Source organism: Tenebrio molitor, chromosome 9 (genome assembly GCF_963966145.1).
Source record: "Tenebrio molitor chromosome 9, icTenMoli1.1, whole genome shotgun sequence".
NCBI lineage: Eukaryota > Metazoa > Arthropoda > Insecta > Coleoptera > Tenebrionidae > Tenebrio > Tenebrio molitor.
The window spans coordinates 3,774,550-3,797,425 of record NC_091054.1 but is presented as its reverse complement, the minus strand read 5'-3'; the positions used below and the strand labels follow the sequence as shown (position 1 = coordinate 3,797,425).

Sequence of the window (22,876 nt, the reverse complement as noted above, 5' to 3'; positions counted from 1 at the left end):
CAAGAACGAGTTGAATACAACATTTTTTTGTTCGACGAGCCCCTTAAAGCTTGACGTTTCGTTTTGACAAATTGTGACATTTATCAAAATCCGCTCACACAGGAGAAATTTCTCAAATTCTGACAGTGTCGAATAAAAAAAGAATTAAATCTCATCGTTAGTTAGCTATTTATTTGCTCTTAGTGGCAAAAAGTGTTTCATAAAAATGGATTACCTAAAAACTTTTCCTTTTTTTTTAAATCAAAATACAAGCTGATTTGGGTGCTTATCAAAACACATGACATTTAATCCCATTTATTATTTTCAGGTTAATTAAAAACACTGATTACTGTATCTAAACAATTTCACCGATTATGACATCAACTTCAGGTAAGCCTTTGTTGTTTTGTTTGTGGTGACGCAACACCAATGACATCATATTAATTTTCATTTACAGCAAAAAGTTAAAACAGCCATCCATAAGCGCGGGTCGGATCAGTCTTATTACAAAACCACCTTAGTCGAAATAAGCGAGTCGTGTTCTTGGGGTTCGGAATCGGTGACGATAATTTTCGGTAAAACATCCACGTTCGTATACCGGTCAGTCTCAATCTTTGCTTCTGCAGTCTTTTTTCTTAAGTCTTCTTCGAGGGCGGGGTTGTGCGTTTCGGATATGTTCAAAGCGCAAATGAACTTGTCGAATTCTTCAAACAACTTGAACGTCTTGTGATTATCAAAAAAGTCTGGCAACTTGTCGATGCAGTGGTCGAAAATGACAGCGACGAATTGCTTTTCTGACATCCACTTGTCGACCAAAATCGGGTTCGAGTCGTGTCTAGGTGGCGCCACGTACACGACGTACTTGGCCAGGACCACGGAGTCTATGCAGGATTTCTCCAGGAATTTTCGGTTTTTCTTAGACAAATCGACCACGTCGACTCGATTTAGAGTTAATTTTTCTAACAGAGATGCCAAAGCAAAAACCACATCGTTGTGTTTTTTGAAGGAAGACTTATAAGCTATCACAAGTCTGGTTTCATATTCCGACTGATTTTCGTCAGCGGGATACGTTTTAGTTAAAACATGGAAGATGAACAGGACAAATGGCAGGATGAAACTGGCCCCCACTATTCCGATGACGACGCGAGTGCTCTTACGCCCTGAAACAGCTGAAATATTAATTGTGCCACCAGAGGGCGCGCTTATTACCAATGTAAACTTTAGGAGTTGATATTTTCAAACACAAATTATCAGAACAGCTGTTACTTAATACTGATATGACAAAATAGTAATTTCCTTCATCATTATAAGTGTACAGTTCATAAGAAATCTCATCTTCATAAGTAAATAATTGTAGATCTTGTAAATTGGTGTTGCCATTTTTCTCTTTATAGGCCTCTACTTTGTAATAAGTTATGTTAGCAGGTGTCAGTTTTTGCGCTTTTAAAACTAGACAAGATGTGTCTGTTAGATCAATGTAAGGAAAAAGTGGCAACTCTGTCCAGTTATGTATGGAAAAAAGTAGCTGTCTTGTACTAATTTCTGGAAGTTTCTCAACCTTGTATTCAAGAAGAAATGTTTCATTTTCAGTCTCAGGTTTAATTGAGATGCAGTAGAAATTGGGTGTTTTTTCTGCAGACAATTTGCTACAAAATTGGTTGGTTTTGTTGTTTTTCGAAGAAATTCGTAAAAAGGAGTCTAAAAACGGGCGTGATTAATACGCAACAATGATTTGCATTGTAGGAGTACTTGTCCATGAAGAGGCCGTGGGGGTAACTTTGAGAGCGTCTTGTCCCCATTCAAGTTTAATGTGTCCTAAATTTGTTTCTTTTTCGCTGGGTCCAAAATATAATTCTGAACATTCGTCGCTGCTCAATGCAGTGTTCTACAAGACGTAACTTGAAAGATATTGTGTCATACATAAAACGTACTCACCTTGGGGGTGTGACACAAATTATAAAAACATGACGCAGGTTGCCGTATTATGACAAAAACCCACAACGCGCACAAGATAAAGTGCATATTTATCTTATTCACAACTGAATGGCATTATTTGCTGTGTTTTTTTTTCGGATTTTCATTAATTTCGGACTATTTTGTGCATTGCATATGTAAACAAAAAATCGAAGTTCTGCGCACTGTCAAAAAGCAGGGTTGACACTAGCGTTTCAACTTGGTCGTGCCAACAGCGAAACATAAAATTACTAAATTTCAAGTTTTCCCCCAAGTTTTAGAAAAAAATTTTTTTATTTATTATACCATTTCAATTGCAATTATGCGTGTGGGCATGTGTGACAATTAGGCGACCTTTGAATGAATTTTGCAGTACTTTTTTTTTGTTTTTAGTTTTTTTTTAAGTGGTTTGAATGTGGGCATTGGGCAGTGATATTGGGTGGACACGTAGAGGGGGTGGACAGCATTGTGTGGCGTAGGTTACGAAAAAATCCAAGTCTGAGAGTGATTGTGTATTTTACAAATAATTTATTAAAAATAATGCTATAGAAAATGGCAGCCATCTACTACAATTCATTCAAGTAATTAATCGATTATTTTTTACATTGTTTTATAAATAAAATCATAGAAAATTACTCCTAGAATGGTAACTATAATAAATCGATAAGAAACAAGACTGACTGGTAACGTTCGCGTTGGATTCAAGTAAAAAAAAAAATACAAAATATTCGATTAGAGTATTTTCAGTCATGCTTAGATTGCACATTTTCTTTGTTTTTTGTTCTTTTTTTATATCATTTAGATTTAATACAAGGGAGTTAGTAAAGGTGTGATCGTAATATCAATTTGGCACATTGAGTATTAAGTTTCTGCTTTTCTTTTTGCTGCAGAAGGATCGTTTAGATGTTGCCGAGTCGGAATGCGGGATTTTTTTTTAACAGAAAACTTGCTAAGTGGGGTTGCATCGGCAGACGCAACACGAGGGAAATAGGAACCAATCCATGAAGATGCCTTTGCAGTCGTTATCCGGGTCGTAGGCCAAAAGGCGGTGCCATTTGTACTTCTGCTCGCAACCGCAGTCGCCCGAGCATCGGTTTGTGCGCATTTTCCTGCAAATTAATTCAGTTAATGTCAAACATTTACAAAAATGGGGGACAAAACATTATTCTTTTATCACGAGGTTTTTTTGAGCTACAGTTTTTTTTAATTGCTTTTAGTCTTGTACGTTGTCAAACAACTTCGTAGGTAAAATTTCGGCACATTTTAAAAATACACCCTGTATATCATATTTTATAAAACGTACACCAATGCGATTTCCTTGTTTTAAAGCATATTTCCTATAGGTTCCTTCGCATTGGCGTACATTTTATAAAACATGATATACAGGGTGTATTTTTAAAATGTGCCGAAATTTTACCTACAAGGTTGTAAGACAACGTAGAAAACTAAAAGCAATTTAAAAAAATTGTAGAATTTTTTAAATATTTTTTCCGAGTTCTACATGAAGCCAGTAGCTCGTGGTTAAAATATCTGTACACCCTGTATGTTCTTCCCATATTCTTCATTCATTGATGTTTTATTTTTTGCTCGTACCGTAATTTTAAAAGAAAAAAAATGAAAAGTCCACTTACGCGCACACCTCCTGGTGGATGGCCTGTTCGAAGTGTTGCGTGTTGACGATGGCCCGGATTTTTCCGGCGGAATTGGAGGCCCAGTAGGGCGTCACGATCTCGACCTTGCTCTCGCAGGCGTCGACCCGTCCGCTCTCCGAGCTCTGGTTGTTCCTGAAGTTCTGTCTCGGGTTTCTGATGTGGCTGAAGAACGACTCTCCTCCGGTTTTTCCTCCCGGATCCGGTCCGGGATCGAAGTGCAGATCCGGGACGCCCGGCTTCGTCGATCTTTTCCTTTTCCGGCCGGGCCCGTACTCGGGCGATCCCATGTCGAACTCCCCGTACATCCTCTTCATCAGTGCCTTGTTCTCGTCTATGAATAATTCTATTCGATCTCTGGAAATCGAATTCGTCATTGTTGTGGCGAAAAAAGCGTTCATTGTTTGCGCTATTTGACTCACAATGGATAGGAATTTCCTGCTGTTGGGCAGAATAATTGCTGGTGACGCTTTATGCAAGGGACGCCCCGTATGTATTCGCCACGCAATTCTAAACCTAAGGCTACGGACAGCGCCGTCCACAGTATCTGCCAAAAAAACAAAAATTTTATATTTCACAAAAAATTACAGGTCGCGGAGCAGCCCCCTGAGGCACACCCAAATTAAACAATCGCGCAAAACAATTCTTTATTGGTGCAAGAAATCCATAGTTCACATGATCCAAAAAAAAAACTGAATCGAGAAACGTCATTCTGTTACATAATCTAGAGAAAAAAAAGAACTTTTTGAGCAAATTAACTTTCATGAATTATTTTAGGATCAGAAACCATTAAGTGTGTCAGGTGTTATGATAAACTACTTTTAGAAATGTCATAGGTGGCTGTTGAGATATTTCGTCGTCGATCTAGATCCGTCGCCATTTTGTTGTACCACGTGAGGGATGCGCGCCAATGGGACGAGCGAACCGGAAGCGGTTGACTTTCCGGTGATTGATCCGGTGTGGATCCGGCCGGATGGCTCACGTTTTTTTCATCGAATTAACGAGGACGTGAATCCGTTTATGAAATCCATTTTTCCAAGGATCGCATTCGTCCTGGCTCCGGGAAAAAATCGCTCTTATGTGCACCTTTGCCGTGTAATTTTGTTTAAAGAAGTATAACAATTGGGTGACTAACATTGTTATTTAAAGAGCAAGGTCGGCGATGTGGGTAAAGTCGCGTGTTTTCCGGTCGGTTCGCGAAGAGCGCGCTGAAACAATCGAATTGTCACCGTCGACTGTGCCCCTAAGAGAAATGCGGTATTCCAAGGGCGACAGATAACGTTGACAGGTGACATTTTGTTTTCGAAAATTTCTCAAGCCTACTTGATCCGCGGTAGCAATTATCGAGCGTGCGACTTTTTTTTTGGCTCATTTGTTATACACGAGTCATTATTACTGTTGTTTCCGCAAATGGAGTAGGCGGTGGGACAAATCTGTTGACATATCTGGACGCCTCGGGTCGTTTTGCACACACGGTGTATATCAATACCGAATTTCATTATAATGTCACGGACAATGGAACAGTTAACGGAATTGCAAATGCTAAGAATCCAGTATGGCGCCCCAGCCCTGCGAATTGTTGGCATTTCCTTACTGGCAAAAAATATGCTAATTTGATTGTTTTTTGGAGGTGTCGAATAAAATTTTTTCCAAATTAATTAGCTGCTGCTCCCAAACAGAAGTAGTAAAAGATGAATTTTAATTAAAATAGATAGGTTGGGTGGATCTTGTTATAATTTATCCAACAGGAAATTTATCATATCAATGACGTACAGTCGATGGACAAATAAAACTGGGACAAAAATGACAATCACATAAGTCAAAATTTACAAATTTGCATCGTTTAAATACGGCTTTGTCACAAATAGGTTAACTTTCGTATGACATATTCTAGAGATACTGACAAATATATTGACAATTCAATGGTCTGATTTACATAGATTAAATTTTAAGTGTCCCAGTTTTATTTGTCCACCGACCGTACGCTTTGGTTTTGGGAGAAATCTGCTGTTTTTTTCCCGGCTTGACATTTATCTCTGTGGTTTGTGTTTTCTAAAAAACTGCATCACAGATCTGCACATACCTTTCGTTACACATTAGCACTTCTGTAACTGTAAAAGGTTATGCGGTTTTTTTGACATAATAATAAAAATGTTGGTTATTCTGTTTATTTTAGAAAATTAATTAAGAATTAATGTCAAAATGAGAGTCACAACTTTTTGTAATCAATTTATCAAGGCGCTAAAGCATGGGAAAAATAAAATTGTTCCATGTTTTCTTTTTTAAACTTCTAGGATATAATTTTTTGAAGTGGATCATTCTTGGGCAACGTTTCCGTTTAACGAATTAAATTTATGATTCAATAATTTATCATAATTATACCGATTATATCGTTGTTATCACATTAAAGTTTTTTGTAACCAGTTATTAGGTTCGGTTTTTATTTTTTAATTGCAGATGACTCGAGAACTGGTTTTCGATTTAATTAAATTGTATAATTTAAGTGTATTTTTTAATTGGTAATAAAAAATATTCTTAATTACAAGAATTGCTGACAACGATGCGCCCCCGGGAGGTATCAATTGTTTTGCCAGCCTAGAAGGTGGTTTTAAATCTGCTGTTTTTGTAGATTTTGCGCTTGACACAAATACCTTAACAATAATTATCATCAGTTTAATCAAAAGTCTGTGATTGTACTTTTGTTCTACTTAAAATGTAAAAAAAAAATAGGAGGACGACCTGACATTTGTTTGACATTTTGAAAACATTCTGTGTGATGTGGACCGAATATTTCTTTTTAATAAATTAAAGGGATTATTTTTGTTATTTATTTGTAAATACGTTTTTAAAAATTGAACAACCTATATCTTTAAATAATTTACTTTGTATATGTAATGATATTTTGAGAAAAAGTGGGCCATTTTCGTTAATAAACATCCGCAGTAAGAAGTGCAGAACTTCTAATTAACAAAACAATTAGAATTATTAAAATTGGAAGTGCAAACTTGAGTTGTGAAATAACTGTGACTGTTTGATTTATTAATTAATTTATTAAGAACTTGAAGTATTTTTTCTGAATAGTACAGTTGGTGGCACAAAAAAAAGGGAAATGAAAATTTGGTTATGTGTATTTGTTAATTAATTTTCAACTTCACAATACCTGTCAAATATTTTTTAAAAATGTCACTGAATTTTGATCATACATAATTCTAACCCATCTGTAGTAAGAATGTTTCACACTATGAAAAAATTGAAAAAATGTGTCAGTTCCCTTTTTTTTGCAACCAACTTAAAATATTCGATTTGGTCGATGTCGAATTCAAAAAAGTAATATTGTTAATTTTGCCATAGTTACGTTAATTTTGCTCATTAAGAAAACGTGTGGCACGGAAACAAAATATAAAATGCATTCTCGTTGTTTTGGCATAATGGAAACTTTGCATTTAATTTGGTAGTAAAGCTGTCTGTTGAATTAGGTTATGTTTTTCAAAGTTTGAGGTTATAAACAGCGTGCATTGTTGTCAGCTTTACTAATTTGCCATAGAAGAATACTCAGACATCGCGGGAAATTCAGCAACATGTTATGTTCATTTTGATAGGTCCGCATGTCAGGCACTTCAGTGACGGAAAACAAATAGTGTGTCCAACGTTAAAAAAATAAATCATGATCTCCCATTATGCCAAAACAACGCGAACGGTGTTTAAGTAGGAATAATTAAATTTAAAAAAAATTACACAACTTTTGGCATTTTATTTCAAATGTTTTTTGTAATAAGTACATAGTTCTGATGAAGAATTGTGTCAAATGAGTCAGGTCAGTCGGATAGGATTTTGTTTGAACTGCTCTCATTAAGCCAATGTTTAAAAAATAAATTGTCTAAAGTTTTACAAGATCAGTGATAATAAAAAAAAAAAAAACCTTATTCCAACAGAGCCCGACACAATTGAAAATGCAACCCACAATACATTTCCAAAGTTAACGTGGATATGTGTTTTTTGATTAAAACAAACATAAAACGTGGTTGGCTGTGCAGTTTCGTAAATTTTGACAGAAACGTCATTCGTTTGGTTAAATGGAATTGTGAAACAACGAAGAGTTTTTTGGAAAAATTGTCTGCATAAACGCGCATTTTTATTACATTTGCCATAAATCAAAATCACGTCTGGTTTCTCTCATCGCTCGAATACATTTTAATCGTTGTATTTTAACTTTTTCGTAAATGTCAGTTGTGACAAATAAAATAATTTCATTTTAAAACAATACGATATTAAAATAGCCAAGTTCACTTTGGAAATGTATTGTGGGTTGCATTTTCAATTCCGCCGGGCTCATTATCACTCGTGAAATACCCTGTATAATGAAATTAACCGAATTTAATTGATAAAGAAAATCTTATGACAGCAATTCTCGTGAAGTTTTAAGTGCACGTTATCTTTTTTTGCCATTCCTGTTTCCTGTTTCGGTGGGTTCAGGAGAAAATTAATATTCTTTCTGAAAAAATTTTTTTTTTCGGGAACAATATGGGAAGAACAAAGATTGGTCTGCCTTATCTATTATTGCAATAGAAAATTAAATTGTCAGACTGAAAAAGCATTTACAATTTGCTTCTCTTGCTTTCTTCTCTTCATTTTTTTGTATCTCTTTTATATTTTTATCTTACAATTACATTTTTTATAATTTTTGTTGTTAAAACCCAACAAAAAAATCACCAAAACAATTGAGACAGGTGGCTTGCTGTATTTTTTATCAGTAAACCTCAAAGGTATTTTTAATAAAACTAAATAACAATTTCATAAAAGATTTTTTAAAATACATACTTGGAGGTCTTTGACAAAAAATGCGACGCTATTTTTTTTAAATTGTTATGACCCACGTAGAGGCCTGATTTGACGCTGCAAGATAGTCACGTGAAGCCACCCAAAACGGATTAGTTTCTGAACACCAGTTATCAATTGTGACGACACTTTTCATCCAAAATATTTGTAAAATCAGGGTTAAGAAATTGAAGCCACATTTTTAATTAATTAATTAACCAACTAATTAATTCTAAGGACTCTCACAATATCTTTTTTCACCTGCTGTATACTGGGTGTATGGTGAAATTCTTCTCGACTTATGGCACATTTAGCCTAGATTACAGCGAGATACCAATAAAAATGATTTATTGAATATTAGATTTTGACGTGAATGAAATATAATCATAGACTACTAGATTACTATCCTTATTATAAATTATACCAGAGCAGTAGTTTTTATATTTCACTAGGACTATGATGCAGACTTTCGAAGCATTTAATCATAACACAGACTTTTTAATTTATGCTGTAAAAATGATGTATCACATGTATATTTAATAAAATTTAAAAAATTATCAAAGATTCAAGGAATGTGATACTCCTTCAGAAGCAATCAAGAATAATTGGAATACCCGAAATTTCAAGAGTTTTGATTGCATATCCAAGACACAATTTTAATTAAGATTCATAAAATTTAATCACTTTATATTAATAATTTCGCAATTATTTATGTTTTTGCACTAGAACTTTTCTGTAATTTTTTTATTAGCTTCGTCATAACAAATTATTATTCAACCCATGTGTACTCAACCTAGAATGATTGTTTTGTGTCGAATTTAAAGCAGAAAATTTTTTTCAAACTTTTAAGTCACAAGTTGGCTGTTTTTGCAATCCGAGAACTGACAAACACGTCACTATTGACGTCTACTTTTAAAAAAGCACCATGACAGGACAAAACTGTCACGGTGTAACATTTTTTGTGTTGCAAATTCAGGATGTTGCGCGAGATCATAGTGAAATTTTGGTTTCAGGCGAAAACGAAAATGCGAAAAAATTTAAAATTTTGGTCGCGAGAGGCACAAGAGGAGGCCGGAGGCGAAACGTGTCCGCAACGGTGGAATCAGATGTTTCGTCGAGTGAGAGTGTTTGTTGGCAACACGAGGTTGTCATTAGCATCAATGAAAACGGCCAGGCCGCATAAATGAATAAATAAAGATCTGTCGCCGTTATCGGGTTCAGTCGGTCGCCAAATCTGCGCCGTGCCCTGTGCAAAAAGGAGTTGACACCGCTGACTGGCGAAGGTTTGTCCGATGAAAGTCAATGTTCTGGGACCTTGACACGCCCCGGAGTGCCGGCTCCTGCCTTCCGGTGCGTACGACTTGTCTCCTGTTTTTTCCCGTCGAACAAAAGGCGGCGGCGATGTTATCGCAGGACACGTGGCCGCGCCCCCGATAAGATCGCAACAGAAGGCGCCAAATTCGAATGTAAACAAACGAAATCGACGGCCTTGCTTGGTTTGTTAGTTGGACAACGAGGCCAGCCAAACCAAGGCAGACCTTAGCCAATCAAGGTTAAAAATGCGCATGTCCCACAACTTTAACAAAAACAATAATGGCACAGTGAAAATCGGTAACAATAACCAAGTGTGGTTACTACAACCGTAACCAAGTGTGTCTAAAGCGTTCATTGATGCGAACAGAACCGTTCCAAGGCTTTTTTCTCGGGGGCGTCGCAAACCGCCAACCGATTTCGCAATTCGCATAACAATTAATCCATTACGTACCAATCTGGACGGGAAGGAAGTGCATTTCGTGTTTGTCATCGTTTCTCTTCGTCCGCGCCTCTTTGGATGTGTCTTCGACTGTTTGGACTTTTTGACACTAGCTGCCGACGAAAACCGCGCCGCGATCCGAACACATTTTCACATCAACTGTGTATTCTCTGCATGATGTTTGGTGCGAATGCAGAAATTAATTCGATGTGCGAACGCTTATGTGAAGGTCACAGGATCTTCCTTGCGTGAAGCGTTTTTATTGTTGTGGGGATTCGCGTTGGGGATGGGAAGGTTGACGGTCCTGCGGTGGGGCCGGACGTTGACTTTTGCACCCGAAAAGTACGCACGAACGCACGTTGATTTTAATAAGTTTTTAATCGATTTTTAATGAGCATCTCGTTTCTGACTTCTTTCAATTAGTTGGTCGGTTACAACCGTAACGTGAGAATAGAACTGTTGTTGGATACGCTGTATACCGTTACGGCGTACCGTTATAATCACCCTGTATACACGAGTTGTGCAGTTGGATGCGAACAAAGAAATCCATGTTGTTCTACATTTCTCAATGATGCAACTTTTGTTTAAACAAAATCAAGTTTTATTGTGTGGTTTAGGAGGAGCATTAGCCTGGAGAAGATTTATTCTGATTTGTTTAGTTGACGTTCTAACTTGCGGTTTCACACCTCGAAAAATCGACACGTTTATTTATACTGAGTGTGTTACCAAAATGAGTACACAGGGAAGTCAAATAACATCGTTTATTAATATTCTAAACACGTTTGAACGTTGCAGAAAAACATTTTTTGCACCGCATCGCTTCCTCCTAATAGGTGCAAGGACTGAGTTGAGTAAAAATTTTAATTATGAGTTATAAAACGTTATAATAATAATAATTTTTATAAAGAGGGCACGGCATCGAGGCCGGATTTATGTATATACTGACTATGAATGATAATACTGAAATCAAGTAGTGAAGCTTTGAAGTATTCCCGGCGGTCACCCATCCAAACACTCACCACTGCTTGGCTTCACTGATCGAAAAGTAAAAACAATTACAGAATCTATAATTTCCCGTCTAATGAAGTTTTTTCAAGGAAACTAAGAAATAATCTTTTTCTTTTAATGTTTTTGAATTTGTACTTTGAATTTAGAAATACATATACAGGTGTATCTGAAATACGTGTGTTAATTTTAATCAATGTAACGCTTCTTCTTAAAAAATTTAAATAGACAATCCAACTCGAAACTTTTTAACCCATCAAATTGCAGCATTTTTCAAATTTGGACCAATCAAATTGATTTATAGTGAAAAAACACCGGGTAGAGTGAAAAAACAACCAGCAGAGTGAAAAAACAACGTTTTTCAGTTTTTCAGCGAAAAAATTTGTCAAAATGAAATGTCAAATTTATTAGGTCAACTCGACAAAAATTTTCTCGGTGGATTGTCAAGTCGAATACAATTCGTGGTCTAATTTTTTCTGCAAAATTTGTCATTTAAGACATTCGTAGCTTTTGCTTTTGGAAAATCACACTCGTATCCTTCGTTGACTCGTGTATGTAATTTTCGTTGCAAAAGCTACACTTGTCTTAAATGACAAATTTTGTTGGAAAAAATTAGACCACTTATTGTATTAGGTATATATGAAAAATGTTTCATTGAACAAGCTCTGTTATTATAAATTAACATACGCATTTTAGATACACCCTGTATATTTACATTTTTTGAAAATTTTGGTGAAATAGTTATTTATGTGACGCGCTTAGTAAATTAATCTTTACGGGCGCGCCGGCACTTGTGGGACGAGTGACGTAAGGAACGAGTCTCAAGCCAGTAAGCATTTTCACTCTATATTTATAATTCGGAAAGAGTCTTCGTTCTGCCCTACCAATTTCTTTTGTTTATGCTGTGCAACATCTCTGCAACAAAGCTGGAATTTTGTGGACTTTAAAAAAATACATATTTAGCTCTTTGTTATGAATTTTGAAATTAAATTTAATTTTTTTAAGAATGTTTTTCTCGTCTGGACTACAACAAAAATATTTTACAAATGAAATAGAATTTTTTGAGTGGGTTTTAAAGAGAAATTCGTTTATAATTTTATACATTTATGTTGTTAGCATTCGGGGACCACAATACGAGTCACGAAGTCAAGCATTGTTCCCTCCATCAGACTCACGTACTAAAGTTATGAAGAAATCTGTCATTTAAAGGACTGTGACATCAACAAAATTTCGTTTCGACTGGACGAAGAAAAAAGATCAACGAATTGTTTCTTCTTGCACGATATGTAGCCAAGGGGTTATTAAAAATGAACTCGGCTCCTTTTTGGTTGCAAAAATTTTGAAAACCTGACCTTTGTTACAATTTTGAAAATAAATGAGAATAAATAAATAAGATAAGTTCTTTTCAAAGCAAACTATCTGTCACTTTACCGCACGGAGTGTGTAAACTGACGCGAAAATTTTAAGCTTTCAGGGACCTCCAAAAAACCTGTTAGCTTATCATAAACATAACTTAATTGTTTTCCTCTCAAATATGATGGCGCCATCTTGTGGTATAAATCGTAAGCATGTCAGTTATCGGTATCATAGACGACTTTCTGCCATTTCGTTTATCAAATATCAGTCTATTGACAGATTTTGCAAAATTATTACTTACAACAAATTTCAAATTTGAGAAAACAAGTAAGGGATCATCGGCCAAAAAGATTAATAACTACTAATGCGGTAGACATTTTACATCGCTCGGTTTTTTTAAATCGTCCCGATTCGCGGTCGTGTTTCAAACTAAAAACCTGGCGTTGTAAAATGAAGCCTACCGCATACGTAATGCGAATAACTATTAATTTTTGCAAGACAAAAGTGCTAATCTTGTATGTAATGTTACTAATATTTTGTGTTTTTTTTTCTGAGTATCTTTTTCCCATTTTCCATTTTTTCTGAAGTTTTTTCTGCAAACAATTGAAGTTGTTTGGCAGTCTTGGCTTCAGAAAAGTCAAATTTCAGTTTTGTCTTTTGACGACATTTTTCTAATTGCAGACAGAAATCATGCATGTCTCGTTGTGTTACTCATGGGATTACCGCACTCGACTACGGCTCGTGTAGTCAAAATTTCCATTTGTGCAAAAAGCATTACTTTATGCACTCGTTGCATTAATTATTATCATTGGATTACAACTATTATTTGATTAGGATAAGGATTTATAGAAACCAAAAAAAATTCAAATATAATATTTTACAAAGAATGGAATGCAAAAATCTGAAATTTTTGCCTAAATCCAACGCGACCAAAACTACTTAACTTAATCAAAATCTTGACGTCAAAATATGTTTGCTTAACTGTTTCTTTCCAACAGAAACAATTGGCTTAGGAAATGCAATAAATTATGAAATTATACTTCTCTTCAGTTTTACATTTTGAAGTATAATTATTCAAATATATATTATTTAAAAATAGTGAGATCATTGAGTTAAGTAAGATTTTAAGTATCTTTTCTTTCTTAACGTCAATTACAACATATGTATTACTTGGACTTTTTTACGAAAGCTGTGTTTATAGTTGAGTAAGTAAAGAATTTAAACAACTACTCAAATTAAATAGGAAACGCAGATTTTTCTTGTAACAATATGTATCTTCATTTTGATTTCGGAAAATTTTCGTTTTGTCATATTTTGCAAAATCTGCTTCAAATTTCTATATTTGTTTAGATTTCATAAATTTTTTTACATTCAGCCTTACGTCGAAATAAAAATATGTTATCACGACTCCACATACCGTATGGTAGCTATCGGAAGCGGCACAGCTCATATTAATTGCGAAATTTTGTGTACGTGAACATGTTACAGAGCGGTTATTGGTTATTGTGGTCAGAATTATCGCTCCGGTGATCGTTTTCTGCTACAATAAAATTGTAAAAAACAACAAATGAAGTCACAACCGTCGAATCTGAATGTTAATAAGTGTTTGTTTTGTTTTTATATCACCGAAAATATTACCTGAAACTGTGTCCTGAAATTTAAATGGAAACCACCTTTGGTGGTTTTGTTGTTCCCGCACATTTTTCTTTTTGAACGGTCACAGCGAGAAACATATTTTTATATACAAAATCACAAATAAAAACATTTTTGGAGTCTGCAGGAAATTTTTAGACTGAGTTTTTAGGAACACCTGTCACTTAAAATAATGATGACTAAGGATTGAATCAGGAAAGAAATGGAATAAGTCTAATAGCTGTTATCCGTGATGTCATGGTTCAAACAATTATTGATTTAAGAGACGAGACCACTTTCGGAGGGGTCAGGGGGGTCCAATGTTATGATTTTTTAGTCATCGTCAAGGCTGTGATAAAAGCCGAGTAATAAAACGGTATAAAGATGTCACACGCCGCATAAATTTAAGGAATTAAGAATAAATTCCGAAAGAGTTGCGGACGGATTTGTATGCAATCCAAGCGAAGGGCCGGCGACTATGCAAACGGACGCATCCGTCAACCCCTGTCTTCTCGCTGATCTTTCTATTTTTAACTCAATGCCACATCCTTACGGAGTTCCGTGTCATGATTGCTGTCTGTCGCAAATTCTGAATGGGAGCGTACGTCACGTAAAATCCCTAAAAACTCGGTGTTGCGTTGTTTTTAATATGTTTGACAAACGCAAAAAATGTGACAAGGCTCGGGGAAGGTCGTCGGCCGGTGCGAACGCAACAGTTTTTTTTGGAAGTTTTCATATTTTCGCATTCACCGCCCTCACATTCTTGTAGCTTTACGTATTCGTAAGTGGAACTGTATTAGATCCATATAGAACGAGGTCAACAACGATGAAATAATTAATCGGGCGCTTGAGAAAAACTAATCGTGCATGAAACCGGAGGCCCGTTCCTTTCATAAGGAAAGGTTAAGGCGTTTCCGGCGAAACGTGCCGAAACGGCTTGCGAGAAAAACGCCGGTGGAGTACGAAGAGATGAGCCACTAATACGTGTCCAAGGCCTGTGAAAGTTTTATTTCCGTTGCGTAATTGTCTGCGGCGCTGTTACCCAATGGGTCATCTCCTTGGAACGCTACGGGTCCGCTTTGCGCCTCTCGGAAAACCCTCGAGACTTGCGTTACGAATGTTACACATTCGAGTGACAGCGAAAGAGACAAAGGAAACAATCAAATACCAATACGAAGGTCGCGTACACACGGCGAGTGAAAGGATTCGGCTCTCTTACCAAGTGAAAACCAGAATGCTCTCGAATACGTCGCCGTTACATAAATCACCTACGAAAGAAATTCGACGAAGACTAAAATTTTGACGTGGCTCACGTGGCCCACCGACACGTGACGTCCAATCTCCACGGCAACCGAGACGCGTGAAAGTAAACACACGTGGCTGTCACGTGACCGAAAAATCATGTGCCATTTTGAACGATCGTGACGGATGAAACATCTCATTTTCATTCATTTTGGACGTTTTCTTGCGGAGATATGGATCTCGTCCGGCCATTGACGGTGTAAATTATGCCACGGTTACGGGAGGTAATTACAGGTTGGCTTCTGTAAGTGTTTAACACTTAACGGTCAATTTGATGAGTCGTCGCTTTTGGCGGCCTCGACGAGTTTTCGCCGAAAAATCGGAAGAAAATTGCATCAGTGGAGCGGTCTAACTTTCTAATCTCTTGTGAAACTGACGTGTTTTGGGACGGTGCGGCGACGACCAAAACAAAAACAGGGGTCGAGACCTTTATAATTTGATGATTTAGAGTAAACGATCAGATACGGGGTGGGGACATAGCAGCAAAGTGATTTAGAACCAACAAGACAATTTTCAAAATGTTTGCTCCCTCAAAATCGTAGTTTTCCAATTTTAACCAAATCCCGATGTATTTTTGGAAAATATATTTTTTAAATGCCGATGAATCATCAGATTTTGGATTCTAGATGGCTTTCATAAATGATTCATGTCACAAGAAGGCCGTGTTCCCATTTTAATAAATGGAGCACACCTGATGCATGAATCATTTATGCAAGCCCTGGGAAAAAAACAGTCCATTGGGACATTAATACATATCGGGCGTTCATTTAAATTTATCCTCGAAGTTGGCGTTGAAGAGTCGATTGTGAACGCACCACACGTCAGTGTCCAGAGTAAAACACAAACAACGCAAAAAGTGAGGTTAGATTTAAACAGCCGATCCGTGATCTGTAATCTGTGATACGTTCACGGTCGACTCTTCAACGCCTACTTTGAGGATACATTTAAATGAACACCGATATAACATCATATTCATAAAATTCACTAATGAAAACTAGACGAATAGTTTTTTTCAAGGTTAGTGCCAATCCCCTGAGAGGAAACTCTAAGGAGTTGATACTTGAGGTGGATGGTCAATGATTTGATTTTTTGTTCGACACTGTCAGAATTTGAGAATTTTCTCCTGTGTGAACGGATTTTGATAAATGTCACAATTGTCAAAACGAAACGTCAAGCTAATTTTAAAGATTTTAAGCGATTTGGAGCCTTTAAGGGCTCGTCGAACAAGATAATGTTGTATTCAACTCGTTCGTGGGTAAATTGGACTCTTTATGGCACTCGTGGGTCTTTAAAACGCTCGTTTCACTCGCGTTTTAAACTGGCCCACTCATGTCATAAAGAGCAATTTACACGAACTCGTTAAATAAACTACTATTATTCTTAGCAATTTAGTCTTTACATTTGCTGTTTGAACTAGCAAGTTGGTAATACTTTTTCAAGGGACTTACTGATACTGTCGAGAGCAATAAATTTTGGTCGTCAATGTCATTTCAAAATTTGGTTAGATTGTCACAAATGTAGAAAATTTCCCTGTCCGATTATGCCTATGTCAACAAAATGTCAAAAAATGAGAAAAAAAAATGACAATTACGGTCATATAATATAATGATAGGTTATGATATTTACCACTGTTTTACAATGGAGCATTTTCGATTCGATTCGAATTACCTTGACGACCAAAATTTATTGCTCGCGACTGTACATAAATTAAAAAGACAAAGGAAATTACTGGATGCATTAAGAAAACAGTGAAACGAAATTTCAATGAAGGGATTGAAAAGAATAAAAAACATACCTAAATAAAAAAAATTTTACCTTCTAGAATGGATTTTTTAGGGCGGCAACCATTTTAGTCCTATACTACTGTTTTCATTGGCTTTGTTTCTTGTAACTACTGAAAATGATTTTTTGCACTTCCGGGACTAAAGTACTAACGTTAATCCCTTATAACAGGGAGTAAAGTAAAGTATCTCCTTTAGTCCCCAGTTACATTTCAAATCCCTAGGAACACTTAACAAAGTCTTCATATTGCTGTTCGTAAAGTTTTTGGGTTTTTTGGGTATTAATTCTTCCGTAATCATGGCAGCGGCCTTATCTAAATCAAAACTTGTAGATTCACACATTTTCTTATCGATAAAACTCTGTGCAGTCACGATTTGTTTCAACACTTAAAATGGCACTAGATTGAAAAATTTTATTGACACCGTCACACCGTTGCTATGACATTAACTACCGCGTAATCCAAATAGCACCATGTTCATAACAAACTTATCAAAATGATTTATTCTTTAAATTTATATTACTGGGAAGTGCAAAAAATAGCGTCTATGCCTCAGGACTAAAGTGATATTTTATCCCTTACGGCTTACGTGATTATTAGCCCTCCGAGCCCTCTGGCAATAAACTTCACGTGCGGAATAAAAACACTCACTTTAGTTCCTTTAGTAATATACAGCGTGATCAACAATGATTAAGTCTGTTGGCAATGAAACAATTGAAAAGTATTGGTGTTTTTTGTCTCGTAATCGGCACTGACCGGATTTTTTTAACTTGAGACGACATTTTTGGTTATGTCGGTTATGTTTATACAAAAATGAACCTTTGATGGTAAATTTCAAATTTGCCAAATTTAATTGTTACCAATAGATTCAGTCACTCTTGATCACGCCGTGCTATTAAACGTTGCAAATTCGATAAAATATTTGTGTATAAAATTAAAAACTATGTGAAATATGAATACAATTTTATTTTGACAGGACTACGAAATGTCAATTGTCTGAAATTGTTTCCAAAGGAATGTCACACACTTTTCTGCATTTTCATTTCTTTTCGCATCGATTGAAAACGAGTTTTAGTGATTTGTCTGCTTCTTGTGAAATAATAATAATTTTTTGTTGTTGAAAAAGTTGAATTAAAGTTTTTTACAAATTTCCACGAAACTAGAACGCTTACGCAATTGACACAACAGTATTATGTTTTAGCATTGATTGCTTTCAGAAAGATCAAATAACGTTGGTCTTTTGTATAATATCAAAAATGATATTTTGATTTGATAATCAGTTCTTTAGTACTTTTCAGTTGAGCAAAGGAATTTGTGTGTTGGGACCGTTCACCTTTGCAGCTCACCTAGCTTTTGTTAACATTGAACTTTAAATAATAAATTTTTTAAGATGTTTCCTGATAGTTGACTCACCCTACACGTTTATACTTGTCTGATTCAGAAAAAATATGTAAAAATTCTGTAACACCAACAGAGATAATGACTATTGATTTAAGAAAGAATCTCCGTTAGATTTAAACCTTTATATTATTGTTGGCACCCACTTTTTTTTCATTTTTGAGTTTCAAAATTACTTATTTGAAACATTTCTTGCGTTCTGGAACATTTGTAACAAAAGCAATACACGAGACTATTGATTTTGTATTGATGAAAAATGGTAAAACAGGAATTTTTTAAAAGCACTTTGGCAACTTCCAAGAGCATTAATTGTTGTTCTCAACCAAATTAAGTTTCAAATTTCACTTACCAGATAAGTATGACTATATGAGTTATATCACACAGTGGGAGTAAGAGAATGTTACTTTCGTTATTTGGGCTAAAAATGAAAAAAAAAATGTAATTTTTAAGAACGCTGTAGGCAAAATTGTGGAGATTTTTCAATCAAGAATTTTCAGTTAGGAATGTCCTTTATGAAAAAATAGAGCAAACGTCATATGCCACAAAATTTCATTTTTAATTCCACCGTTACATCCGGTAGTTTTTGTTAAACTGGTTCTTAAAGTTGCCCAACTTTATTTTAACTGCGTTCCGAGTTGTCTCGACGAATTTATTTGCACGAAAAGTAGGTGAACTTATATATTCTTGTAAAAGCGAGATTAGTTGGATTTTTCGCATTTTTGTGGAAAAATATTTGTACATTTAGGGCCTGCAAGGGGCTGAGGTCCTTTTGAGTTTTGTTGGAAGGTCCTTGTACTTACCGGTATCTGGACGAAGGTCCCGTTGTTGAGAACGGGATGGGAATAGAGCGGTACTACAGGAACGGAACCATTTTTAATATAAATCGGCCCCTGTATGGGGGTGACTGGAGGCGGCAACCCGGGCGCCTCGTCTTCGTCGTAATCGTAGTCGATAACAGCGTGCACTTTAGTTTTGGTACCATCGTCGGTAACTTTGGTATAAGCAGGCTGTTGTTGGTTGTGCTGGAACTGTGTGGCGGGTAATTGCCCTTGGTGTCCTTGGTGCAGCCCCCCGTAGTCCTCCCTGAGGAAGGGCTTCTGCGGCGTGGGGTAGGAATAAGGCACCGGCGGGGGAAAGAAATTGGCGGAGGGCGGATTAGGGGTCGCCAGGAAGGGCGACGAGAAGTTGAGGAGGGACATGGTGGTCCTGCACCGGCGTCACGTCGTCCACCGAGGACACGCCATCTAGAAGCGGAAAAGGGCTCGGGTTAGGAGGGCCTCGTCGAAAAGGGCCGCAGCCGTTTACCTTCTTCTTCCAGTCAACGAGCAGACACTGCAGCAACGATTTAACAGTCTGTGATTCCGACTCACTGAACACTTTTAAACGGTGTTGCGCTCGATCACGACTGTGTGACATTAGTTGGTAGGTTCAGTGGAGAGGTACGATATAACCCCACTCACTTTATACACACACCTACTCGTTCACCGCTTCTTATTTTATGTTAATTTGTTTATGAAATGTGTTACGGATATTATTTGCATGAGGAATTTGATACGGTTCCTTGATGGCTCAATCAAAACCTTCACTCATCACCAGAACGACCATTTATTACAAAAAACCAAAGCAAAAAATACATCGTCAATCATAAAAGTTGTAGTGAGAGGGTAACCAATCGAAGGGCATCGGCACGAAGGGCGGCCGCTTGGTGGCATCCTTACGGTAACCTTCTCTACGCTATTTTCCCACGCGGAGTGGTGACAGGTGTCCCTTCACTGGTCGACTCTGCTACTCGAATTTTCGAGGTGTACAGTTTGCCCTCATTTGTGATTTCCTCATTTCTGCTAGTTTCTGTTGTTGTTGAACCGATTTCTATGCTGCTACTGCTACTTCTAGGTTGCTCTTTTTGTTCGTTGTCTTCTAAAACCGTAAAACTTGTATCTCAAAAATCGTTTTGATAATACTTACCCAGGCTGGGTACTGCTGGCCACCAGAAACCACTTAGTGGACTTTCAGGCTTCTTTGGAGTACTAGAAATTTCCACATTCGGTAATGCGGTCGTTTGGTTAAAATTTTCAAAGAGATTTGTACTATTTGGCCAAGGTTTTCCAGGAGGACTAGGTTTATATTCTACACAACTTTTTTAATGGAATAGATGCCTCAACAATGACGCTGTTACCAACCTAAATTGACAGGAGTTGATGCAACTTCGATTGAAGAGCTTGGTCGGTTTGTTGATGCACCAGGTTCCTTAATTCGGTCTTCTAGGTTGGTTACTGGAGCAGGTTGACTGAAATTTTGATAGTCCTCTACATTACCAGGCCAAGGTTTTCCAGGTGGAACTACTTGTCCTACTGTATTTCCAGGATTCGGATGATAGAAAGGACGATTAGGCTTGTATTCTGAAGAAAACTTATTTGATTTAATATGTTCACCATTGACGTATTTATCAACCTAGGCTTATAGGAGTTTGGTGTTTTGTCGGAGAAAGTGTTGGTTGGTTTGCAGTTGAAGAAGTTTCTTTAATTCTGTCTTCTAGGTTAACTGGCGCTGCAGTTTGACTGAAGTTTTTGTAATCTTCAGCATTACTAGGCCAAGGCTTCCCAGGTGGTACGATCTGCCCTATCGTATTTCCAGGATTTGGATGATAGGAAGGACGATTAGGTTGATATTCTAGAGAAAATAATTTGATGAAATCACTATTTTGCCAAGGGTGTACCTATCAACCTAAACTTGTGGAACTTTGTTGTTTCGTCGGAGAAATTGGTCGATTTGTGGTTGAAATATTGCTTTCTTTAATTCTATCTTCTAGACTGACTGCTGGTGCAGTTTGACTGAAATTTTGATAATCTTCGGCATTGCTAGGCCAAGGTTGCCCAGGTGGGACAATTTGTTCCACTGTATTTCCAGGATTCGGATGATAGAAAGGCCGATTAGGTTTATATTCTAACCAAAACAAACTCATTTAATAATCTGCTGTTTACCGTTGGTGCACCTACAAACCTAAACTTACAGAACTTTGCTCTATCGTTGGAGATTGCGTTGGCTTAACTTGCGCTAAAGTAGTTGGTTGGTTTGTTGAAGAACTCGTTTCTTTAATTCTATCTTCTAGATTGACCGGTGGTGCAGTTTGACTGAAATTTTGATAATCTTCGGCATTGCTAGGCCAAGGTTTGCCAGGAGGAACGATTTGCCCCAACGTACTTCCAGGATTTGGATGGAAAGATGGTCGGTTAGGCTGATATTCTAAACGAAATATTCTGTTTGAAGAAATGATACACAAATACAAGTCTACCAACCTAAACTTATTGGAGTTTGTTCTTGAATCGAAGACGAAGTAGGTTTAGGCTTTGCTGAAGAAACAGGCTTATTTGTAGTTGAGAGATCATCTTCTTTAATTCTGTTGATCAGATCGATAGATTGTCCATTTTGGGTAAAATTTTGATAATCTTGTGGACTACTTGGCCAAGGTTTTCCAGGCGGAATGATTTGTCCTACCGTGTTTCCAGGATTTGGGTGATAAAATGGCCGGGTAGGTTTATATTCTAGGAACAACTCGACGTAACAAACAGTATATCAAAGACACAACAACCAACCTAAATTAATCGGAGTTTGTTTCTGAATGGTTGTTACAGTAGCCCTAACGCCATCAGAAGAAACCGATTGTTCCCTAGTGGAAGGGTTATTTTCTCTAATTCTGCCTGATAAAGTCGGATTGACTTCTAGGGAGTCTTCTAGTGGCCCTTCGAAACTAGGCTTGTTTGTCGAAGTTTCTTCTTCTCGATTAAAAAACATAGAAGACTGGTAAAAATTTTGGTGCCCTCCATCAATGCCTGGCCATGGCCAATTTCTGTATTCTACCAGAACAAAGCATACATTTTTGCTAGTTGACCGTTCGAATAACTGTACAAGAAATGGAAGATATCTCACCTATAATTAGTTGGGCTCTGACAAGACCCAAGGAAAGGGCAAAAACGAACCAAACCTTGTACATATTCACACGCACTTCACAACTCGTCACCTAACACACTGCTGAGGTTGTTCCTACGGAAAGCCCAAGACGATTAACGGACGAAGAATAACATGATGCGAACCTGTTTGTCAGTGGCTAAAGATAACAAAACCCGATCAATGACCGTTATTGCTGCAACTTCAGCAGAATTTCTGCCGACCCCAATTAATGTTTTGTTTACGGTATAAGGTGATTGATGAAGTCCAGGTGGAAAAAATACCTAGATCGTCGAGTGGGCGAAGAAT

At 36.9% G+C, this 22,876-nt stretch overlaps 3 protein-coding genes across 5 annotated transcripts; all 3 read right to left on the bottom strand.

Moving 5' to 3' along the window:
* Positions 1-278: 278 nt before the first annotated feature.
* LOC138138325 (uncharacterized) lies at positions 279-2,142 on the bottom strand. The gene is made up of 4 exons (XM_069058166.1): positions 1,915-2,142; positions 1,729-1,864; positions 1,189-1,677; positions 279-1,139 (listed from the first exon to the last, which is right to left on the bottom strand). The coding sequence occupies exons 1-4, from the start codon at positions 1,999-2,001 to the stop codon at positions 484-486; spliced, it is 1,368 nt and encodes a 455-aa protein (XP_068914267.1). The 5' UTR covers positions 2,002-2,142; the 3' UTR covers positions 279-483.
* Positions 2,143-2,429: 287 nt separating this feature from the next.
* On the bottom strand, positions 2,430-20,081 carry spz3 (Spaetzle domain-containing protein 3). Of its 2 annotated transcripts, XM_069057207.1 has the most exons (5): positions 19,928-20,081; positions 19,423-19,866; positions 4,004-4,128; positions 3,564-3,938; positions 2,430-3,041 (listed from the first exon to the last, which is right to left on the bottom strand). In XM_069057207.1, the coding sequence occupies exons 2-5, from the start codon at positions 19,819-19,821 to the stop codon at positions 2,882-2,884; spliced, it is 1,059 nt and encodes a 352-aa protein (XP_068913308.1). In that variant the 5' UTR covers positions 19,822-19,866; positions 19,928-20,081; the 3' UTR covers positions 2,430-2,881. The 2 variants fall into 2 exon arrangements, with proteins under 2 accessions (XP_068913308.1, XP_068913309.1); XM_069057208.1 differs by lacking the exon at positions 19,928-20,081 and having other exon boundaries at positions 19,423-19,915.
* Positions 20,082-20,208: 127 nt separating this feature from the next.
* LOC138137694 (DNA-directed RNA polymerase II subunit RPB1-like) lies at positions 20,209-22,867 on the bottom strand. Of its 2 annotated transcripts, none has more exons than XM_069057206.1 (9): positions 22,550-22,867; positions 22,216-22,476; positions 21,919-22,164; positions 21,623-21,865; positions 21,347-21,565; positions 21,074-21,292; positions 20,803-21,021; positions 20,588-20,749; positions 20,209-20,536 (listed from the first exon to the last, which is right to left on the bottom strand). In XM_069057206.1, the coding sequence occupies exons 1-9, from the start codon at positions 22,611-22,613 to the stop codon at positions 20,352-20,354; spliced, it is 1,818 nt and encodes a 605-aa protein (XP_068913307.1). In that variant the 5' UTR covers positions 22,614-22,867; the 3' UTR covers positions 20,209-20,351. The 2 variants fall into 2 exon arrangements, with proteins under 2 accessions (XP_068913307.1, XP_068913306.1); XM_069057205.1 differs by having other exon boundaries at positions 20,209-20,539; positions 22,550-22,865.
* Positions 22,868-22,876: the final 9 nt, after the last annotated feature.